Genomic DNA, 23,920 nt, shown 5'->3' on the forward strand with positions numbered 1-23,920 from the left:
TTTGTTGGTACAGATTTCCTTCACCAGCTCTCTCTGGAAATTGGCAGGCTAAGAGACATTTTCGTTATCACAGTTCATCAAGTGCCCAGAAATCAGATCTTTGAGGCAATCAATTGTAATTATGTAAAATTTCAGAGTGCATCCAGCTCTCCCACTTCACTCAGGCTACTGCAACTGCACAATTTCAGTGGGAAGAGATTCCAACTCTTATCAATAGGAACGAGATCAGAGTTGGCCCTAAGATTACGTTTGAGGGAAAACAAGAAACTACACAAGAAAGATAATGTATTTGAGAACATTTTTAATAAATAATGTGACAAAAATTACTTTTCTGATTATTGGATCCTCAGTATGCAAAATTATGGCTAAAATATGAGGTTTCTTACATGAACATAATGAAAACATTAATCACATGGATTGTTCCTTTAGTACTGCACACCCTTTCTATGGAACCTTTCTTTAAAAATCAGCTAAATGAAAAATTTCAGTCCTCGGTAAACACCAAAACACTTTTTTTTTCCTTTTTTTTTTTTTTTTCCATTGGGGCTAGTCCTGATAGCTGTCAATAACAAACACACATCTTCCCATTAGCACCAATGACAAAGAAATTTTATCGTTACAAAAAAGATCAGAAAACCTACAGACAGAGGACATCATTTGGCAAATTCAATGCAACTAATGCCTCTATTTCAGCTTTAATGATAACCCAATGTTGAGAGAGGCCACAGCAAAATTGGTAATTTTCTGGAAGTCCAGGAAAAGTGAGAAGTGTTTTGATTATGGCCCACATTTACTTTTGTTACTTTACCGTCTGTCATCATTCAAATATTCCAAATACAAACATAGAGCATTAACACAAAAAGGAAAAATACCCCAAACAAATGCTTAACATTTTCAATAAGACAAAAAAAAAGGTTAATAGTTACAATGGTTTTACAAACAAAGTTTAGTGATTGTGCTTTTAAAACCAAAAAAAAAAAAAAAAAAAAAAAAAAGATAAGCAGTGCATTACAAAAAACCATTAATCACCAAGATCAAAGAAAACTTCTTTAAGTGGCACTTCTTCTTTAAGGTGAATTGACACAAGTAGAGGTCTGAGATTTGGGCCAGTAACAGTTAATGATATTACCCAATTATTATTAAAAATGTCCGTTGATTTTCTTGCTTCTGTTCTAAGCATGGTTGAAGCTGAAAGTTAGACAAAGTTTCAGATACACTTGCTCATGGTGTGATTAGGCAAATAGCAATCACATTGGTTTACCTCCTGCCTATCCCAAAGGACATTTTTAATAAGAATGTACTTAATGATGAAAATGGAAAGACAAATCAAAGTACCACAGGGGATTTAAAATGAGTACATATTTACATTAAGAGCCACCTCATCCCAAATTAATTTCACTTGCATTTGTAAAACTGTATCATCTGCAAAAGGTTAGCAAGAGACTGGCAGAGAACAAGACACACAGTCTTCACTGGAATTGCAAGATATCATTTGCATTCATGGCAGACTACAGCAAAACCCCTAGAATAAAAGAATGTTCAGCATGATGTTCACTTTGGGGATCTTTTTAATCAATGCTGTATTACTTGCAATGTTATTGACTGGCTCACTGGTGTACCGGCAGCGTACTAAGCACTGCCTTGCTGGGGAGAAACCTTGGGATCCCAGAGTCTGGAATCCCCTTCTGTTCTAATCCTGAAGCAGCAGCTGGCCCAAGTACCACGAAGAGCAGCTTACCTGCCTTCTCGGGCAGCGAAGGTGATGCACTTAAGTGTTACGGAATAGGCAAGGGCCGCTCCTAATAAGGAGGGTTTACAGAAAAGAGAAAAATAAAAACTAGTATTTTGATGGCATGAAGAAAGATGAAAAATTGTACACTCTGATTGCACTGAACATTATTTCTGGCGTCAAACATCATCAGACTTGAGGCATCTTAAGTGATTTGTTTTTTTCTGATTAGATTTTAAAAGCCGGTAACAGTACATGTCGTTGTCTTCAGCTTTCTGTTTCCTGTATTAGAAAACAAAAGGACACAAACAGATACATTAGATTTTATTGTTTAAAGTTTTTTTCACATAATTCTTAGAGTTTTGTTACTTTTATGTAAGAATTACAACTTTTAATTACATCCAGCAACATGGCTGCATGTTGGACAGCCTTTCTAAAATCAGGATTTAAATTAAGTATCATTAGGCAGAAAAAAAGAAGAAAGTTTATACCTTAATATGTAATAAAATGGTTAAGTGCCAAAAAATGTGAAAGGCAGGGTCGAGGTGTGTTAGATGCTCTAGTTCTTTATTTTCACTTTAGAAAGAATCTGGATAATGTAAAGTGCTTATTTAAGCACTGCATTTCTGCAAGTTCTGTTCCATAGCTTTTAGTGTGCTACATATTACTTTCTGGTTCTGCTACATATCACTTCCTGGTTTTGACATATACTTAAAGCTTCTTTTCTTGGACTGGGCATAACATTAATAGATAAATATACTAAATTTTCTGAAAAGAAATATTGCTGGTTCAAGTGTTTTTTCTCGGCATCTAAGTGCAGAAAAAGCCTTACTCTAGTCGTCTTCAGTAGTACAACTGCATTTACCTCCATCTCTTCTTCTTCCTCTTCTCCTTGTTCATATGCTCCCAGTACTTGCATTTCTGCAACATTCCTTCGGGCTATATTTGCTTGATCTGCCCTTTGTCTGCTTCCTGATCCTCTTGATGACATCGAGCTGGAGGAGCTGGGATCTCTAGGATTATTTGATGTTGGAAACGTTGGTCTAGAATATGGCAGGATGTCCTCTGTATAATAAAATACATGAATGTTATGTTTACAAGCCCAGAGATACTGTGATCCTAAAATTTCTGCATGTACTTGATTTATTTTACTTTTTATGATCCTCAGTAGGTTTAAAGCAATGCCTGACAGGAATATGAAATACACTGTTTCCATAACAGCATTACAGAAGCTTTCTCAAGGAAATTTATAGTATTCACGTGGAAACATTCACCACAGAATAACTAATTCATGATTACTGTCCACTTCATTTCAATTTATGATCCCCGCTCTATGTTCTACAGGAAAATTAAGAAAAAACCCACCCCTTGTAGTATATTTTGTTATGACTGAGTAGGAGGAAATGGCAATACATGAATGATACTCACTAGGAGCTCATTCCATCTGAATAACAGACCATGTATTTCTCAGACTGAGTCTGAAACAAAATTAGTGAGCATGCTTTAAAATTTCAGCACCATTCTCTAAGTTAACCTTCTAAGAACTTTTCTTACAGCAATCCACTGTAACCAACCTCTTACTAATGTGCTCATTTAACCGACTTACTACTCAATCACCCCTGACACTCACCCCAGATACCTGCAGGAAAAAAGGACCAGGCATTTGTATGAATCTGGGTTGAAAGTCTTAGTTAACACTTGGCAAATTCCACTAATCATGTTCCATTAATTAGTAATCTTAACAACTTCCATATACAAGAGATTACACTGAATAGGTCTGATTCAGTAATGCCATGTCAGTTAGCATTTATAACTAATGCATTACTACTATGGCTTTCTATTTTTTTACACAGGACCAGGTACCATTCTGGCCCTTTTCTCTTTTATAGATAGGCAGAAATGGGCCAAGTGCCAGTTCTTTGATAGAAAATGTTAAATATCTGACTTACAGATCTATTATTTGAACTTCACTCAGTTCCCTTATACATTAGATTATAAGTAGTTAGACTAAATATAATTAGACTATAAATGCATGGTAGGGACAGGACAAGGACATTGATCCCTATAGCCCTTGTGGAATACTTTTGTTTGGGCTTCCTCGGTGTTAACTTTAATACACGATGGGTATACAGAAAGCAAGAGAGAACCTCTGTTTTTCATAGGCTTTTATTTCCATTTTACCCTAATGAGAACGTGCAATGTGATCTATACTAGCACTGTATAATTACAGGAAATGGTGACAATTCAGCAGGCCTAAATTCACTCAAACCAGTGGTGTGAGAGACCTAAGAAGAGCTGGCCTATTCCCTGTGATCGACACCCAATACTTCACTAAACCCAGAGCATGCAAAATAACCTTGAAGAATGTGAGTTTTTGCTGGTGTGCCTTCTCGTTTTGGTGCTTTATTTCCTCGCAGTTTCCCATCGTTCTGCTGTTCCTGCGATTCTCTCCGCTCTCCTGAATTTGTTCGCACATCTGAATGCTGTCTCCCATCCACCCCGTCCCTCCCCTTGTAGCTCGCTCCTTTCCTTTCCGCAGATCTGTCTGTCCTCGCTTCTATAGAAGCAAGTTTTGGCAGCATGACCGGCCGCACCTCCAGCTGTGATTTGGACTGGCCAGTTGGTGACTTTATAGCTGGAGGTGGCACAGGAGGGGGTGGCAAATCTACAAAGTTGAGAAAGAAAAACAGTTATGATGACATTATGCACTGGTGAAATGAAGAAATAATATTGACTTGAACTGAGGAAACTGATGCCTTATTTACTTTCAACCCTCCCTTTGCCCTTCTCTCCCCACCCTTAAAAGTATTATGTTGCTGTTACAACATCTGAGGGGTATTTTTTCCAAGGCTTGAACTTTAAAAATGCAAAGTAAACACCTTTCATTGCCTTTTCAAATCACAAAAGTTTCTTAAAAATCATACTTTAGGAACCTCAATATTAATATGTCAGTTATGAATATCAACACAGAGTTAAAGACATTAACATATCTTTGCTGATACTTGTCATTTTTGCTAAGCCCATTCAACATCACAGCACCTTGTGCTGTATTTGCCCAAGGTCTTCACTGTACTGAGCATTAAAGCAAGTTGGCTCGTGTAAGAATGTGTATCAGATACACTGCTGATATAGGTAAGGATAAACTATATTAATTATTGCATTCTTCTTTCAAAATATTAGGTTAATCTGACATACATACTCCTGGTGTCTCAGGGTATAAGATATAAGAAAGTCCACACTAGAACAACAAAACAGACAAACAAGACTTTGAATTTGTCTGCTTAAATTAGCACAGCTTAAGAGGTTCTAAAATGCTGTATGTTTTTAATAGTATTTATAAGGCCTGCATGTGCTTTATTTAATTGTATTTTTCTCTATTAAGACTTTAAACTAGAATGTGTAAACTGCTCATCAGCATACAATAGTGCTCTGTGGAATATAAAATGTTCAGGGAAAAAAGTCAAACAAGGAAGCAACAATACAAAAGTGGTTCATAACAAAGATGCAGGAAGAAATCACATGCACATAAGAGAACAACAGGTTAAAGAAAGTAAGATGCGAAAGATGCTTCTGAAGTTAATATTCTGAAAGGAGATTGCTAAAAAAAAACCCAAAGAGCACTATAAAAAAAACGTAACTTCAGCATTTTTTAATAGTGTGTATTCATTCTTTCTACATCCACAAAAATCTTGGAGCAGCTGTGTTTTTCAAACAGCATCACTATATATACAGCTAATTCACAGTCTATTCAAGAGAAGACTTCGACTGAAAATTAGCTAAATTGGGCCAAGAATAAAGGTAGTACTCTTGAATAAGAAAAAAATAGCATCTAACTAAAAACTCAGATATGGCAGATGCCAGACGTTTTCAAGAGGTCTTCCAGTGACACAAAGCAGAAGTGACTTGATCTAGCCCTTTGGGAAGTTGTAGCAATGCAGAATTCAGTGACTGATGCAAGCTTACTGGACACCATCCCCTATGTTAAACTGCTGACATAACTTGGAATTGCCATTGACCTGTTTTAAATTAGACTGGAAATTTTATCAGTTGTATGGACTGGGATGATGAGGAAAAAAATGTTTTAAAGTACATTTCCTGAGGTTGAACATACTTCAGGTAAATGAGATCTGTAGCATCCTTATTGCTTCATTAACTCCACTGTCCTGGTGAAAAACACACAAAAAGGAGAAAAAAAACCCCAAACCAAACCACAAAAAACTCAATCAAGCAATCAAGAAAACTTCTTGTTCTATGGTATGCCACGCATAAGGAATCAAACCTATTTTACGAGGAACAGATAAACTCCTTTCTTTCTGTTCCTCTTAGCTAAGCGCAGGTTGGGCAAGTGGCCCTGTATTCCCTGCAAATTCTGTAGGTTACTTTGGTTTTCAGACTCTGGGGAGTTTGGGGAACATCAGCTTTGGAGAGCAGCTAAACAACTGAATACTGAGACTTAGTTTTAAATAGTTGATGAACACTTACGATTTGCAGATATCTTTTAAGAAAATTCATTGTTATTTCCAAAACTTGAAAAGGCATTAATGTAAATTAGCTGGAAGCTTGGCTATAATAAATGGCTAAATCTAAATATAATTGTATTTACGGGGTGGGCAATGGAGATGGTGATGGTTCCCGCCTCTTGCAGAATGCTTTTAGCAATTATAGAACTTGGTCAAGATTTTAAAAATAAGTTAAACTCTGCATTAGACTGTAGAGATTCAAACATTTTGCTTTCTGAGGAAAACATCTTTCTCATGAGATGTCTTCTCTCAGAAAAGGACGTACTGAATCACAAGTGGTTGAAGGCACTCAAACCCAGAAGTGTAGGCTTCTGGAACCACGGCTGCTGATGCAGTATCTTGTGTTTCACATTCCTCACTCTCTGTCTCTATTAAATTATCAGAGCACTGAATAGCCCTTCTGTTGAGCCTGCTGATGTAAAGGGAGTGTAAGTACTTAACATCAAGCCTTTTCAGTCACCCTTGGAGCCAGTCTCTAACAGTTGTGGCACAGCAATGCACTGGCTGTAAATACCAAAGGCAAGGAACAGCATCTTTCCTGTGGCCTTTAAAATACAACTTGGAATAAATTATTTTATTCAAGAATCCTACCCAGCTACCCAGGACAATGAACAAAGTGGTGTTAAATCTTGACTATGGAAAGGAAAGATGCATTGATATAAAAACTTTCATAAAACAGCAGTAGCTCTGTGGTACAGTAATAACTAAAGAAAAGTGATATTCTCTTTTGAGAACATTTTTTGCAACCTGCAGGGAAACTATAAAAATCTTCATTATAACACAGTACACCTCGCTGAGAAGAATCCTTCACAGAGGCAAAAAAACCCCATACTTTCCAGAGGTCAACACTATTACACCCTGTGGTATTTATTTTAAAAGCTCAGATCACAGAGAAAACCCAGATTCAATCTGCGTCCTCAAGTACAAACCGGCACACTTCTTATTGAAAGCAAAATGGAAGCTTCCATTGTAAGGAATAAAAAATAAATCACAAATCAACATCAAACCAATATAAAGAACTCAGAAGTATTTCTTAAAGGTCAGCTGTGCTCACATGTTTCATTCATGTCTCTGTATTACTGTTGTACCGCTTCCCACGTAACTCAAACAATTAATGGATGTCATTTCATAGCACTCTCTACAGGGGAAACTTTTCATACACGTCTTTTGAAAAGAGCAATAATTTTCTAAATGAGAACATACACAGGAATCGTGGGATAAGCAAACCACCAGCGGGGAAAAATAATCTGCTAAATTAGTTTGGCACTGAAGTGGAGAAACCACAGGTAAGCACAAAAAGGTGAATTGTAAGGAGAGACAAATGAGGGAAGCAAGCCTTAGTATGCAACTTTCTTTTTAAGTTCTATCGGGCTGTAGATTTCTACAGTCATATCCTGATGAAAACAGCAGCGTTACAGATTTGATACAATACTGGGGAAGACACAAAGTCATGTTTTTCTATTGCATATTTATGCAGGAATGCAAAACTCAGGATTGTGCCTGACTTAGTAAAGCTTTAAGATCATTTAGAATTCATAGATACATAATAACCTCAGCTACTATTATTCATGTACTGAAGTTATTTTCATGCTTTATCTTTCAAGAAGCTCAAACTGTACACAACTATTGGATGAATAAATAGATACAGCAAAACCCAATATGATGTTGTCAGGTTCTAGGTTTTTTTTTTGGCCCTTATGTACATTTACATAATGCTTTTATCAAAACAATTTTCACTCCACAAGACCTCCCTCAGCAACAAAATCAACATGCACAAAGTATCTCACAATGGAATCAGAAGTAAGGACTGCAAAGAGGGCAGGTATCTGAAAATTATTATCATTCAATAGCAAGCTGGTTTTTAGCACAGGTAAGAAACACATTCGTACTGATCTTTTCCACTGCTGAAATATGTGCTGTGTAGTTCTTTTTCGTACTGCACATGCAGAGGGAGACAAAAATACATAATGCTGCCAGCATGCGCAATGGTTTAACATTTTAATGTGAAAATTCAAGGAAATATTTGGCAGATATTCAATTGCCTTTTGTGAGAAATTCAGATGCCCTAACATTGTGTCATTTATAGCACAGCTAAATAATCTGGTTACAGCCTCAGCCAGTTAGTTGTGAAAATGTTAGTATTTTTATCCTTTCTCACTCAGATATAAAAAAGAATTAGGAGTTAAAATCTCATGTGAACCGTCAATGGTGTAATTTCTATTGAAAGACCTACTGAATCAAAGCAATGGTAAAATACTTTTATCCTTTTTATCTAAATGCTTACAATTCTGAGGGCTTGTAACTACTAATATATCCATTCAAGAGAGTTCAGAGAAGACTTTCATTTATATAATTTTTGAAACGATGAAAATATAATTTTAAAATTTGGTTTCCTAAATTCAGCACGTAAGTAGGTCAGGGAAGGTTGAGAAGGAGGTTGCCTCTGTTAGTTGGTTCTTGTAATGCACTCTCAGTTAACTCTCTAAAAGGTTAGATGAAGAGCAATTAAAAATTCATACATTTTAATCCTTACCACCTACTGAGCAAAGATTTTTAGCAACAAATATGGAGAACATTTTGCTCCCTGGATGACTGTCAAGGAACAAAAGAAATGAGCTGAAATCCTGTTCCACATGAAGTATAAACTGATTTGAACTAATGCTAGCAGAAGATACAAAATTGTTATTACTTGAACTACAAGAGAGCACTCTATTTAAAAAAGGGTAGTAGTAGACTTTTTACTGCTACATTAATAAGAAATAGTTTCAGAAATACCAATCTCTTTCACAAAAATACTTATATGTTGCTGCTGCTAATACTCTTTGCATTTTTAACCAGCCATGCAAAGATTTAAATTATTAATATATCCTTTCTCCCAGCTAATCATTTAAATTCATCATGACACCAGTATTTCATGAAACTGCTAGCAAATACTTCAGGTAACTTGGAACAGCAGAAAATTCTTTAGATGTGAAAGTAACTTCTAATTTGAAGGCTAAGAAAGTAATGAAGCAATGTATTTTTCTTCCTTTAGTATTTATTTAATACTTCTAGCCACACATAAATACTTAAATTTAGATTATCTGCTTTGCTCTACTACAAACACTTGTATGTTCACTCACTAAGAGGAAAAAAGAAGCATCAGGCACTCCTTTATACAAAAGGTAAGTAACGGTGTGACATCAAGCCAACAGAAAATCCTAAGTATATCTGGGAAAGGCCAATAGTACTTAAGTGTTTCATTCATGTTTCCGTACCACTTTTCTCCACTTAAGGAGAACAAATAGTAGATGTTATTTTCCAGCTAATTCTAAAGAGACAATATACTAGATATGGCTATAAAAATGAATGGTTAGAACGTTCAGTGAGGTTACAAATATGTAAATGGATTGAGAGGAAAAATAAATAAATAAATAAAGTCAAAACCAGAGAAGCCCTTCAACCTTCGAATTGGGTTTTAGTAGATCTGCAGAAATGAAAGCCATAATTTGCTGTTCCCTGAATGACCACACTTCATCACACACTAAATAGGTAAGTGGAAATTCTTACCTAATTAAAAAATATGCTGAAGTAAGCAGGTGCCATATAGCACAAAACAAATATTGATCATGATTGTCAAATCTATTGCAATATCTAACCACAATGCTTTATGTTATAACTTTGTATAACCACTTTCACAAAAACCTGTCATCAAATACAGGCCCACCTCTTATTTATTCCTGTGTTAGAAGAAGATGGCCGCATAAAACTCCTGTCTGGATTTTATTTCTGGTGTCCTAGCTGTTGTGTTTGTATCGATGTTTGATGCTCAGCCAATTACTCAGTTAAGAGCATTCTCTTCAAGAGAATAAAAGCTGATAAAATGTCCATAAAATCTTGCAAAACACCATTACGAGGGTCTCATAAACGTTAACATTTCTGGTAGAGTTTGGGGATTTACACCTTGTGTTGTCCTTTCACAGAAGCAAACAAGCACAAAACCACTGTAATAACCTCTTGAAATCAGATAATATTCCAAGAGCTCAGTTTCACTGACAGAAGGGGCCTGGGCATAAGCCAAGAGGCCCAGGTGCACTGTGTCATGCCAGTATTTAATGCAGCCTAATATCAGATAGAAGCTAGTGAGAGAAAATACTCAGAATAAAGTACAGATAATAGCACGGACAACCACTCATTGCTAAATTACTTCTGCTCATCGTGCTGTGAGCTTTGTATTAAATTTTTTCTGTCAAGTGGCAGGAATCATAGGGAGAAGTGGCTCAAAACTCCCTTCTTGTAACCCTGGATAAGGATCTATAATATTAGGCTTTCATATGATAATGGCAAATGATGCCCCTCTTTGAAAAATTTCAGACTGGTAATGAAAGTCCTAATCAGATTGTTGTCGCAAAGAGCCAGGAGGTGGGGAAGGATGCCTTTCTTTCCCTTCCCCCCTTAGCCAATTCAACTTGACAAGATGGGTTAAAGTCTTGGAGAATTTATCTTACATGAATTTCCAACAAAGCCTGTGGGTTGTTTTATAAAACTGGACGGTAGTGCTTTAATAAAAGCTGCACCACCTGAGGCATTTTCATTAAAGGCTCTCTCTAGACAACATCACAATGTTTGCATTATCCTCCTACACTCCCAAGAGCATACGAGCACTACCTTTTCAGCAAGAGTTGATATTGTGTGTGAAGGCACGAAAGAAGATGATTAGATATTGCTTTTACTCACAAAGTATCTGCTTGCACCAATGCTGTGGTCAGGATTAAAATTCATTGATTTGTGCTGTCCACCATTTGAATGGTAAATTAGTTTTTTTTTTTCAGGAAAGATATATTCTGAAGTTTTTAACAGTCAGTCATGTGAACAAAGATTTTAATCCTAACCACACATTATTCTCAATGACTGTACTATTTATGCTATCAGGGCTCTTAAATAATGACAGTAATTAGCCCATTAGGACACTATAGAAAACAGGTGCAAGGCTCTAGAGTGGAAGCATCAATATACAGTATTAAGGAACTCTGGCATTTAAAATGATTAATCTGTTCAGTGTGTTTAGCAACAGGAAACACAAATCACTGAATTCTGAAACATAACGTTATCACTGTGGAAAAATTTCATGCACACACACTGAATGCATATTTAGAAAGGTTCCCTGACATTTTCACCCATTTCAGTGGACTCACCATCTGTGTAGACTTCTCTGCGCAGATGTCCTGGCTGGTGTTTTTGCTTTTTGGCAGGTCGGACCTTCTGTATTACAACAGCACTCATGTTGCTGTCGGTAGATACAGGGCTGGTGGGTCTAGGACAGTGTGATGCATGAAAATGTCTACGGCCTGGAAATTGTTACAGAACAATAGCTATTATTTTTTTTTTTTAAATCTAAAATAAGATGTTTTATACTTTCCCTTTTCACATTGGAATGACCTAGTTATATCAAACCTGAAAATACACTGCTGGAAAAACAATAACCTCCCATCCTTCCTGAAATTGGTTTTAAGGTGAGCTATAACTAAATCAAAGCAATTGCTGCCCTATCAGTAGGCACTCTGGCTTAGTTGCACAGAAATTAACTAACTGCTTAGTAGCTGGTAGCTCCTGCTCCAGGAGCTCCAATGAACTCCATTGGCAGACAAGCTTAAGCAGGCTTCCCACCCAGCAAGAAAACATTTCACTTTCAAGATGGTTTCATCTTCCCTGGGTCGAGCAGCACAAGGTCACCCATGCCACAAGCAGAGTAAGTCACCAGAGGGTCTCAGGTACAGATGTCCCCTACGCTGCTTTGAGTGAACTACCACAAATGACCGGGGATATGTGACTGGCTTTTTATCACAGCTTATTTGCAGATAAGAAATGTCGCATTTTTGGGATGTGTAGTCATGTGTAGGTAGTATCAAAATGAAGAAATCACTGCATATTGTGAGCTTGACTGTTGCGAAATTATTTACCTGTAGTAGTAATGGGAGGTAAAAACACATTTTCTATATCTATAAATACGAACTTAATCTATAAATGTGAACTTATATGTATAAAATGAATAAATGTATACTTATATGTATAAAATAAAAATGTATACTTATATGTATAAAATGTATACTTATATGTATAAAATGAATAAAATCCTGGCCCTGTGGCTACGAATGGGAGTTTTGCCACCTAGTTCAATTGGCCAGGATTTCATCCAGAAGTACTAAATTACCTCCCCTCTCACTCTTCATGATGAACAGCTGTGTGGAAATGAAACAAAGGACTGTTAACTGGGTGAGGATATCAGAAATGGAAGGAAGGTTGCAAATCTGTGGAGTTGGGGTGGACACACTTGTGCAAGTACCTCTTCACCAGGTCTGTCAGTTTAATAGGACTGACTGACAAAACATTCATGGATCTACTTGAAACCTGCATCCCCTGTGGTATTCTTACTTCTTAGATGAACTGTAACAACACTGATTGGGCCTAGTGAGGTTACTGACTACCTGTATATACCCAGTGTTACTAGTAACCGGTGTGTTGTAAAATATTAGATATTTCAAATACCACATTTCCAATGGCGATTCAGGAGAAAAAAAAACCCATACGGCCTTGTTGCATATGCATAATGTATAAACAAAACTGCAACTAATAACAGCTTTTAAATTACAAAACCAGCACAAACCCAGTTGATCTCAGTAATATAGCAGTAAGAGCTTAAGCAGCATTCTCAGAAAGATAAAATGGAAAACGAATGTATTCCAGGCTTTGGGTTTTGTTTTTTTTTTCAAATCCAGGGGAAATACAACTCAAGGTTTACTATTTATTTGGGCATTTCAATACAGAAGGATTAAATCTCTTATGAAGAATAAGTAAAAATGCTGGTAGCATTACACTAGGAAAAGGAGAGAATTCTCTAATACCTTTTTTCCCCCACTTCATTCAGTTCTGGATGCAAATCCACCAGCAGGGTTACGGTTTGGCAACAATCAGCGAGACCAAACTACTTACGGAATTACCCACTAAAACCGATGTAGAGCAGTAATTTATTGGAACTTTTTCACCAAAACCCCTTTTCTGACTCTTCCACTAGTGTAAACTGACACACACACACAAATTTCTAAATAATCATAGAATGGTTTGGGCTGGAAGAGACCTTAAGATCACCCAGTTCCAACCCCCCCGCCATGGGTAGTGACACCTCACAGTAGACCAGGTCGCCCAAGGCTCTGTCCAACCTGGCCTTTAACACTGCCAGGGATGGAGCATTACCACTTCTCTGACCAACCCGTGCCAGGACCTCACCACCCTCACAGTAAAGAACTCCTTCCTTATGTCTAACCTGAACAACAGGAAAATAGAGAGCAGTAGAGGATAAATAACATTTCTCAGTGGCCATTTTTCCCCTCTTCTCTCATCAAACAGAGGACAAACTCACCTCCTGCTGCATCCTGCATCTGACGTCTGGCTACTTTCAGGCCCGCATATTCCGCAGCTGCTGCAACAGCCTGTGCAAAATCTGCATCGGTAAAAAAGGATCCATCGGAAGAGCTAACGCTGGACCGCCCGCTTGAGATGTTGTCTTCTTCAGAGGCTGAACCCCAGCCATTGATCATGGACCCTGTTACAGAGCTCTCCAAATCCCCAACGCTGGAGGCAGGGGTCTGCTCAAGGCCACGCAAAAGGAGCCTTCTGCTCTGCATCTTGGCAACCTCGATATCTGCCTCATCCTCTTCCTCTTCTGGTGCGTCAGTATCCATATCAGAGACCAAGGGCCCTGAGATATAGCCATAGGTATGTGGTGGGGAAATAGGCCTTGGAGGGGGTGGAGGACTCACAGGCTGACGTCTGCATAAAAAGACAAGGGTAAAAAGGACTGAGGTCACGTAACGTAGTCAGAGAAAATAGTAGATTGATGAAAATACTCCTTTTATTTCCCAAGACGCTTGATTTGCCTTCTTAAACCAACAGTATTTATATCTGAAAGGTCCAGGGTTAGTTGCTTTTTTTATAGTTTTTATTTTTTTCTGTGAATCAAAAGTGACTTAGTTTGAAATCTACCACAGAGAAATCTGACTTTCAACACAGTTCTTTTAATGAAAACTGGCTTATTTTGCATAAAGCTGTTCATTTTTCCTAAAGTAGCACATGTACAGCTAGGCAAAGAGGTGGTTACAGTTCGTGTGACTATTTAAACATTATTTGTGCACCCTTGAGAGTAGTGTCTGTATATTGTTCTAGAAGCTTGAGACTATCAACATCAATAGATGCCTCTATCCAAATAGATTGCTCCATAAACATTATTTTCCCTCCACCCACCCCTGTGATTCAGAAGGAGATGAAAAGATACTATTATTTCATTATTTTTCAAATTGGTCTAGGTGATAATATAAAGAAAGAATTCTCCACTGAAATGTTGGTTCTAGGTCTGAAGGATACCAACATGCATACAGATGTATGGGTTAATTTATTTTGAGCTTAAATCATCAGTAATGGTGTCACCAGCTAAAAGAGGCAAAGCATTCGATATCATTAGACCAATGCTCAGTTTAGTTTATGCTTCACTCAGAAATCCCAGGTAGAAATGCTATCAACAGTTTTTCTTCACAGGGCCAGAGGCATGCTCTTTAACTGCGATCATCCAATAGGATAAAGTACTTTCTGATGCAATGTCTGTACTGATAGCTTTGCTTACCAGGAATTTCTACTGCTTTGCAAAAAAATCCAAAGTAATTTTCCACTGTCATTTTTCCCTATTTTTTTCTCATTGACAGATGGTGACTCTCATAAATTATTTTCGTTTTTTTTTGGGGGGGGGGGGGCAGATGTAATTTTTAAATTTTAATGAATGGGAACACTTACTAATTTTGAAAGGAAAATTTGGCATGGAAAAACCTAATACTTTGTGGCAGGAGCAAGCTAGAACCTCCCTGGGCTACATCATGTAGCCACTGTTTTCCATTTGCTGCATTATGTACTGAGCGGAATGAAGAAAAGGTCAGTTAGGGATATATATCCAATAATCATTTAATACCACTTCACCCCCATAATCCCAGAAGCCATTGCTGCTTGGAAATCTCTACCTGCCTTTGACTAGAGACCTTGCCCTATAGTTTTACTGCCTTAATTTAAAGCTCTTGTGACAACTGTCCTTATGATATATTTGCCAGTCTTGCTATTCTCTAGGTTTTGGTATTAGAAGACAGGCAACTGGTTACAAAATAGCTAAGGGTTCTTGAAAATACAGCTTTCCTGCCAACCACTATGGATAGACTAATAGAGAGCAGCTGGTTCATGGGCGTACAGAATTCATACTACTTTGTTCTCTTCATCTGATGCAGTGGTTCTTGCTTTAACAGTGACACTGCTTACCAGCTCAGCTCTTGCTTTAACATTGACATGATCTGCTATCTCAGTAAATCTTTAGACTCTTTCTCTGCTTGTCCACTCTTCCAGAGCACAGAGTTCTATTTCATTTTGCTATACTTCTAGCAAGTTGTCTGGACAGAGGAGTATTATAGTACACCATCATCATCATCATAATCATAATCATAATCTAGACGACTGGTTCAGACCAGAAGTTGAAATAATATTCAGGTGAACCACAAGTAAAGCTAATGAAAACTATGACAAACAGTATTTTAGACATTATTTTCACTTTAAAGTCACCATTTACCCCCACCACCCCACTCCAAATGATACAGAGGCATCACTCAGAATGTTTTCTTAATGGGCAAGTATTGTCACATCATATTCAAAACAGAAACGCCCCTCGAGATCATTCAGTTACAACCCCCCTGCCACGGGCAAGGACACCTCACATTAGACCATGTCACGCAAGGCTCTGTCCAACCTGGCCTTGAACACTGCCAGGGATAGAGCTTTTACCACTTCTTTGGCAACATGTTCCAGTGCTGCTCAGCACAGTACATCCAAAACCTAAGCAGCAATGTCATGGGTCACACCAATGCTGTTAGATGGAAAAGGTAGCCAAGCCTTACAAATCAAGTAAATGGAATTATGTAAATCTTTTTAACTGATGAGTTGGATGTAGCAAAAAGAAAAGAAAGAACACTTAAAAAAGTAAGATAAAAAAGACAAATTTGGTCACTAGAAATTCTAAGACTTTTAGCAAAGCTAGACTTAATCATTGCACTAAGAACAAAATAAGTATATTTTTTTTTTCAGTCCACTCAGTGAATAAGCTGTATGCCCTAAGAGGCTTTAACTGGAACATCCTTCTAGATACTTCCGCCACTAGTTTTGATGACATTAATAGTGATTAACCATCAGTCTTTGTGTTGCGCAAACCTTCTACTTCCCAGGCAGTTGCTGGCTGGTTATGCTTGCTTGCATACACCTGCTCCACTGCCCACTCTGTACTCTGTGTCAGTATGCATCTTCCACTCTCCAGAATATGGTAGCTGAAGTTCTGGAAAGTCACTCACAACATTTTCCATTAGTATCCAGCTAGTTTAACCTCTGAATAACCCAGAAAACTGAATGATTAAAGTGAACACTTCTGTGCCCCGACATATCAGGGCCAATGGAAATTACACTAAAATATGATTAGCCACCCACTAATAAAAAAAGTGATTTTAAAGAGGATTTTATGAGCAAGATAGAGGAAGAGAAAAAGATACCCAGGACAAGAAGTGTTACCGTAAAGAATGAAGAAAACAAATCAAGGCAGAGCAAGTAAAAGTGGAGAACAAAAGTAATAGCAGATACAGAACCTTAAAAAAAAAACAGATTAGTAACTACTGCTTACTTAAAAATGGTAAACATTAACTTAAAAAAAAACCATTCTGGAAAATACATCCATAAATGTCCAGTAAGCTACATTACTGGAACCAAAATTCTGCAGTCTACTTGGGAAGCTCAAATTCATTTCATCATGAAAGGCCTGCATTTCCCTAAAAACAGAAAGTATGAGTAGAATATTGCAGGTAAGTTTGCATGTTTGTGGTAACAGTATGTGCAAACCACTGAAGGAAAAGAAAAATCATACAAGAATTACCATTTTGGATGGAAAAGCTGTGTCTTCTTCATTAAAAGTAATACAAGTAAGCATCATACATAAAAAGACTCATTCAGAATTCACTGTTTTATGGAAGAGAAGCTGTGAGAGTGTATTTGCAAAACAGTTTATACTAAAAGCAACTCAGAGAAGGAACAAAATATCCCTATAACAAATATCTATTAATTTTGGTCATTCCTTTAAATAAGAGTAGGTGGAAATGTTAAGAGAATTTTGCAAGCAATAATTTCCTGTATTAGGATTTATGAGAGGAGGAAAATCTATAGGTTATATAAATTATATATTTATATATATTCGTACATATCAGTGACAAGTTAATTGCACAGTTACTGTGAAATAATGCATGCTATTTTATGGTAATAATGCAGTAAATCTATTGGAAACAATGGAACTGTAATTATATGGTAAGCTGTGTTAACGATACCACTTTAATATCCTGATGACTGTGAATTTAACTTATGTCAGCATTGCATGTGACAAAGTGATATACTGCATTTCTTTCCATGGTATAATAATAAAGTAACTTAATTACACATTCCTTAGGTTACAAATAGTTCTAGCATCCCAAGTTAGAACTTAAATACTAACAGAATGAATATCATGGGAAAATCTTGCCCACGCTAAATTCAACAGGAATTTTCAGTGGGGCTAGGATGACTTTTGTCACACCTCTCTCACTACATCTGCATTGACACACCTCCGGTCAGGTTGGTGTTGTATGTGTCCCAGATCCTCCTGACAGTCCTGTAACATGGGCTGGAGTTCTTCCTGGGGAGAGGGGGTGAGAGTGGCAGTTGACTGATGGCTATAGGAGACAGCGGCTGGAGAGGAAGCTGCTCCTCTGACAGGTGGAGTAGGACCTCGCTCATCTTCTTCCTCTTCCTCTAGCTCATCCTGCTGCAGATACATCCGTGCAGGTGGGACAGGACATGGAATTTCTTGGTCATAGCTAAAATGATTTTTTAAGAAAATAAGTACTTAAATTTTTACTGTGCAATTAGCATATTGGATACATGTATAAATAGCCAGAAAAAAAAAATCATTGTATATGTGCTCTTGGGAACAGCTTAGTCAGATGTACTGAGTGGTCATACACCACTGTCAGTATGTGATCCTAAATAGCCACACTACAGCTAGATGAGCAGCACCAGAATGGCATTGAAGGAAGGTCTCACTGTCACCTTGTAGCGCAAATTACAGTTCAATTATCTAGTGATTAAACTGAGGAATGGATGATGTATTTATTTTTCTTACCTTTCATCCACTGAAAGACTGTAATCTTCACTATTGCTGTGGGGAGGTGGATGTGCTGGAGGGGGTGGAAGAAGATCTGCCCAGTTCATGCCAGCTTGCTTGGGAGCTTTTGGGGTCCGAGCACCCTTCTTGTGCCCTTGACTCCCTGTGAATAAACAGCAGTACATATTTGTAATGCTTTTAAGTATCTCCTCACTGCTAGCTCTGGAAAGCAAAATAACCCTGGTCCCTCCCAAATGCTCTGGGAATTTACTGTTGTGTTGAGTTGGAATAAACTGGAATTACTATTTTTTACACCAATTAGCAACTGCAGCTTCTTTGTAGAACTGCTCTACATTTTAAGCAGTTGAATTTAACCAGAAACTTTACACAGCACACAAAAAAGCACATAGGATAGAAAACTGGAACTGTTAATAAATAGTCAAGATGTGATAAAACCATAAATGGATTCTACAAGCAATGTCATTAAAAGTGAGCTTCCTACTTCTATTAATTACATTATAGATTATCATCTAAAACAAATGAGCTGTAGACATATTTTCTAAAGTGTCTTTATACTATTTAATTGCTCAAACCTGAAATACAATATGATATAGATATGATCTATTAAAGTTCCACTGTTGCATTAAGTCGCTGAATATATGTAATTTGTACTTGTCCACTGAAACATTTTAGGCACAATGAAATGACTAGTTTTAGTCTAAATGGCAGGTGCAGTTGAAAATAATTGCTGGAGGAACTAAAATAACAGCAAAAAAAAGAAGAAAGAAGATCGACGAAGTGTAACACAAATGTTTTTGACTACTATTACTGGGAAACTGTAGCTCATAATAGAACAATGCAGCTTCAAGAGTTCCAGTAACTTTGAATACTACTAATTATTCAGGTGGTCTTGAATTTTAACTTTGGACATGGCTATGATGAGAACTGACTCTACCACTCTTCCTTGGTATACATTTTTATCTGTCTTTGTTCTTGTTACTGCTTCCATTGTAGATAAAGCCACTGCATTTTCGAGTATGTTTTAGAATCCTTCACATTTCTCTCTTCAACTGAGGCATAGTCTTATATTACTTTAGTTAAACCTTATACACATGATTAAATGTGTTGTAGTGAGATTTAGGAAGCCTGTTTTTCTCACTTCTGCTGTGTCAGATTTTCCATTCTTACAGAGGATAGCTCTGCTTATTATTGTCCCACTTTAGCTGCCAGATACAAACATATTTTAGCTATGTACCATTATTTTTCCTGGTATCTCAGTACGTCAAGCAAGACCCAAACTATCCCAAGGAGACAATCATCTGCATTCTTTACCCTAAGCACCATGATATATACGAGATTCAGCACAATTAATTTATTACTCTGGTCACCTTGCTTCATTCCTGCTGGAGTCCTTGGTATACGACTATAAATTGTTAGTATTATGAATAACCGCAATAGATGTCAGCGTGAAGAATACCACCTTCTCATTTTTAATTTGCATGGGTTCATACCCGATATGTTTCCCACTGAATTTCAGGTCTTTACATCATGGAGCACAAGCTCAGCACCACATCCTGATGTTGTAAACCTGGGAATGGGCAAAAGGCTGGCTCCCAGAAGAACACCCCTGAGCACCTTGAATAATCAGGAACTGTGCATATCTCAGCCCAGCCACTGACACTTAAGGTCACCCAAAGGCACAGCAGGCTCATCATGTTTATGCCTCCATTGTGCCTCAGTTGCAATCAGTCAAGATGGAGTTCAGGTTAGGATTAAGGTAACTGATCTATCAAAGACAACAGCAGAACAAAATGTGAAAAGTCCTCACGTTGGTTAGCAGATGTAAAGCCCAGGGCACTGGTGATTACAACAGTAACCCTGTAATGGGCTAGATGTAAATAAACACAGGCTAAGTATCAGATTTACAGTGAAGCCCTAAACCAAGCCTATGCATTGTTTACAGTTTAGCTCGAACATTTCACACACCTCTACCAGAAATTAAACCTGGAAGTGAACAGGTTATACCATAATGAGAACCCACAACTTTTGCATGAAACCATACGCTGTGGCTCCAACGCACAGAGTGCAACTTTAGTGCCCTGGTCAGCATTCTTCAGCACAAAAAGCCTTTTTTTTTCCCCAAGACTTTTTAGTGACAGCTGAAAAAGAACTTCTATAACTTGCCCATCGGGAGCCCATATTATTAACCAGGAGGGTGTTAACATTATGAAATCCAGCTTTGATTTGATTTCATGACTTTCACAATTTAGGACAATCAGTTACTTAATTGACTATTAGATGGCTTAGTGCCACAAGGATGCAACAGAAATACAGGCACCTACTGGGCCAGTTTTTATGCTGTTTAACAACCCTGTTGCTGCATTACTGGCAGTGGGTTCCTCTCTATCATCCCTTCTGTAAGCCCAGTAACTAGTGTTAACCACAGCTAGCACTGTGCACACCGCAGTGCTAACTACAGCTAGTACACAAAAACCCCTCAGGTTTGGAAAACACTGCAGATACTCACCAGATGTACTACTACCTCTGTCTGAGCTGTTGTAGGATCCACCTGTATTCTGGTCGTATGACTGGTTGTACGGAATAGTTGGAGCAATGTTGTCATTTACCCGGTAATCTGCAAGTTTAATAGTACAGTTAATGCCACCCTTCAGAGACATATCTACTTTTAGACACCTGCTTTGTCACACAAAGTAAGATCTGAAAATAGTGAGGAAGAAATTCTTTGAAATAATCTGATAATCATGTTTTATTTTTATCTTGTCTCTAATGATAAGTTTAAGGAAGATCATGGGTAAGTAGCAGCTCCACAGCAAAAATAAGGTAAAACTAAATCCTATGCACAATGCTTCTGCAACTATTGTCTCTCTGGATATATACATGACCTGTGTGACTGTCATCTTGATTGATTTTCCAGGGTTTCTGCTTAATTTATGCACACAGGCAGCCAATGGACTGTGGTAGCTACTTTTTGTATTTCAAAGGTGACAGCCCCACACAGGAGTCAGGCCTGTATTACAAGGGCTGAATGATCTGTTGGAGCAACAATGCAGCTCCCCAGAATTTGGTTTACAACAGAAGAGGTCTTTGTTTAATGCCTGCTGGCTTCAAGAAGATTTCTATTTACATTGGCTCATGCAGGTTCTAGCTACAGGCAGGGGTTCTTTTTTTGGCTAATGGCTGTTACCATAACTTCCTTCTCCATTTCCAAAGCACTCGATACACATATGGTTACTTTTAAATCTAGATTTGGTAAAACTTTATCCGAAGAAAAATACTCATCTGGCAGAACAGTACTCATGTAAAAAGGAACTGCGATTTAGAGAGAACAGAAAGGAGCCGAGTTACTCTTCATGCAGCAAATAAAACTGCATCATAAACAGAACCACTGGATGTAAAGTAGTGACAACTAAGCACAGCACGTAACTCATCAAAATGGTTACTTTTCATCACAAAAGCTTCTAGGTATAATCATCAGCAAGACGGCTTCGACTTAGGAAATGAGAAAACCCAAATCAGAATATTGACTCATAAAATAGCAAATCAAAACAAAAATAAACAAAACTAAGAATCCGGTCCCCATCTGCTGCAGAAATGTTTGTGATAATGTAAGCATGGGAAAAAGAGCAAAATGATAGATTCCACACCAGAGTGTATTCTGTAATAGTTTCTCAGCCTAGTTGCATTCCAGAGACCAAGCTGAAGCCCTACATACCGCATATGTTTACACAGAGGATAAACAGTAAATCAACACTCTGAAATATGTATATAAGACTGTCAGCAGACAATGCTTTAAGGGGGCCTTTCCACACTACAATATGTTAGAGAATATGCAGCTGTAATATACACAGTTTGAAAGATGCAGTATCTTCCAGGGCATAAAAACCAAACCAGTTTTAATACCAAACCCGTATGCAATACACAGTTCATGAAAGAAAACATAATTTCAAAAAAAAATACACTTTCACCCTCCAGTAAGGAGCCACAAAAACTGAATTTTCTTTTGACATGTTTATGTCAAGGGAAGGTGTCACATTTTATATTGCCCTTTGAACTCCTCTGTGAGTAGACTGGTCCGGTAGAAAAACCAACATTCCTGTAATGAAATGTACCTTTTTGCTGGATAACTTATCACTATGCCATCACCTGAGTTACAACAATCCATGCAAAAAGTTCCAAGTTAGAATGGGTCCAGTTCCTAGGGATACTGTTTTGCAAATCAGGTTATTAAAAGAGGTTGCATGGTAGCCTGGAGGACTGGCAAGAAATCACATACCTATTTCTTCCAACTCCCACACATTATATTAAAGAAACATGCCCTCAAGCCCACAAAAGTACATTCTGATGTTTCCCGTTAACACTGAAATCAATTTATTTTTAGCTTCTGGATTCACAGACTTCAGATATGGTAACAAAGGAATTTAGTTTCCAAAACTGTGTGCGGAAGCATTGCCTCTCAATATGTGAATCGAAGGCTTGCTAGGAACAAGTATAAAATGAATTCGATCACTCCATTTGTGTCCCCAGTGTACAACACAATACAATTTTACAGAGTTTGATATGCAAAATTTCATTCGTTTACATGAACATGTAGATTTAATTAGTCTCCATCCACGACTGGGAAGAATGGGTTGACCTATTTAAAATTTAAGGTAGAGTATAATGTGACGACCATGCATCTGGCTTATGAATAAAATATCTGGCCTCTGTCCTAACCAATCCCTTAACTACTATTAAATTTAAATTAATCTCAAATCCACTGGAAATGTATTTTGTTTAACTAATTTCTAAAGATGCAGCTCTTTATTTTTTATAATAAATTCAGTATCTGAAGGCTATTGTGGTGCTAATTAACTCTGTGACAGTGCTAACTGTGTATTTCTAAACCTAAAGAGGGAGTAGTCTAAAAGCACCACTGAAGTCTGTAATTGCTGAACTTGAAAGCTTTAGGTCCCAGCACCAGAAGGTCAAAACTCCTCTGATACCTAAAGAGGAGAAACAAGCTAAAAGCTCTTCACCTTTGTTTAATTTGTTTTGCTCCATAATGTTGTACTGTATGGGTGCAACCTCTTGCTTTTGCTGAACAGAGGGTTTCCAGTGTTTCTCATTCGTATCCCCGCTGCCATTGTTAACATTATTGCTGATATTTGACTGGATGAGTTGAGTGGTGGCATAAGGAGTGGGCTGCCCAGGCTGGCTGACAAATCTTCCGTCCTTTAGATTTGGACTATTGAAGGTTTTCATCTCATTGATTTTGTTGCTGAGGTCCACGTCACCATAAACAGTTGACTCAGGCAACATCAGGTTTGTTTGCTTGTTGTCCAGCTGATTGTTGTAATTTGCTATACAATCGGCTAACCACAGAGGAAAGAAAAAAGAAAAGGTCATTCTGTTCGCTTACACTATACTTTCAATGAA

The 23,920-nt window shown here is 37.6% G+C and overlaps 1 protein-coding gene across 1 annotated transcript in view; it reads right to left on the reverse strand.

Moving 5' to 3' along the window:
• Positions 1-281: 281 nt before the first annotated feature.
• The window catches only part of ROBO1 (roundabout guidance receptor 1), a 707,430-nt gene continuing 683,791 nt past the window's right edge, over positions 282-23,920 (reverse strand). The window contains exons 24-32 of the mRNA XM_062602019.1: positions 23,521-23,856; positions 21,012-21,119; positions 18,503-18,647; positions 17,946-18,197; positions 13,646-14,055; positions 11,424-11,576; positions 4,086-4,394; positions 2,595-2,794; positions 282-2,011 (exon numbers count right to left, since the gene is read on the reverse strand). Coding sequence (XP_062458003.1) covers positions 1,997-2,011; positions 2,595-2,794; positions 4,086-4,394; positions 11,424-11,576; positions 13,646-14,055; positions 17,946-18,197; positions 18,503-18,647; positions 21,012-21,119; positions 23,521-23,856 — 1,928 coding nt within the window. The 3' untranslated portion in view covers positions 282-1,996. The remainder of the gene's footprint in view (positions 2,012-2,594; positions 2,795-4,085; positions 4,395-11,423; positions 11,577-13,645; positions 14,056-17,945; positions 18,198-18,502; positions 18,648-21,011; positions 21,120-23,520; positions 23,857-23,920) is intronic.

This window comes from Pezoporus occidentalis, unplaced genomic scaffold (genome assembly GCF_034315485.1).
Source record: "Pezoporus occidentalis ecotype Australia unplaced genomic scaffold, CSIRO_AGI_Poc_V1 ctg74, whole genome shotgun sequence".
NCBI lineage: Eukaryota > Metazoa > Chordata > Aves > Psittaciformes > Psittacidae > Pezoporus > Pezoporus occidentalis.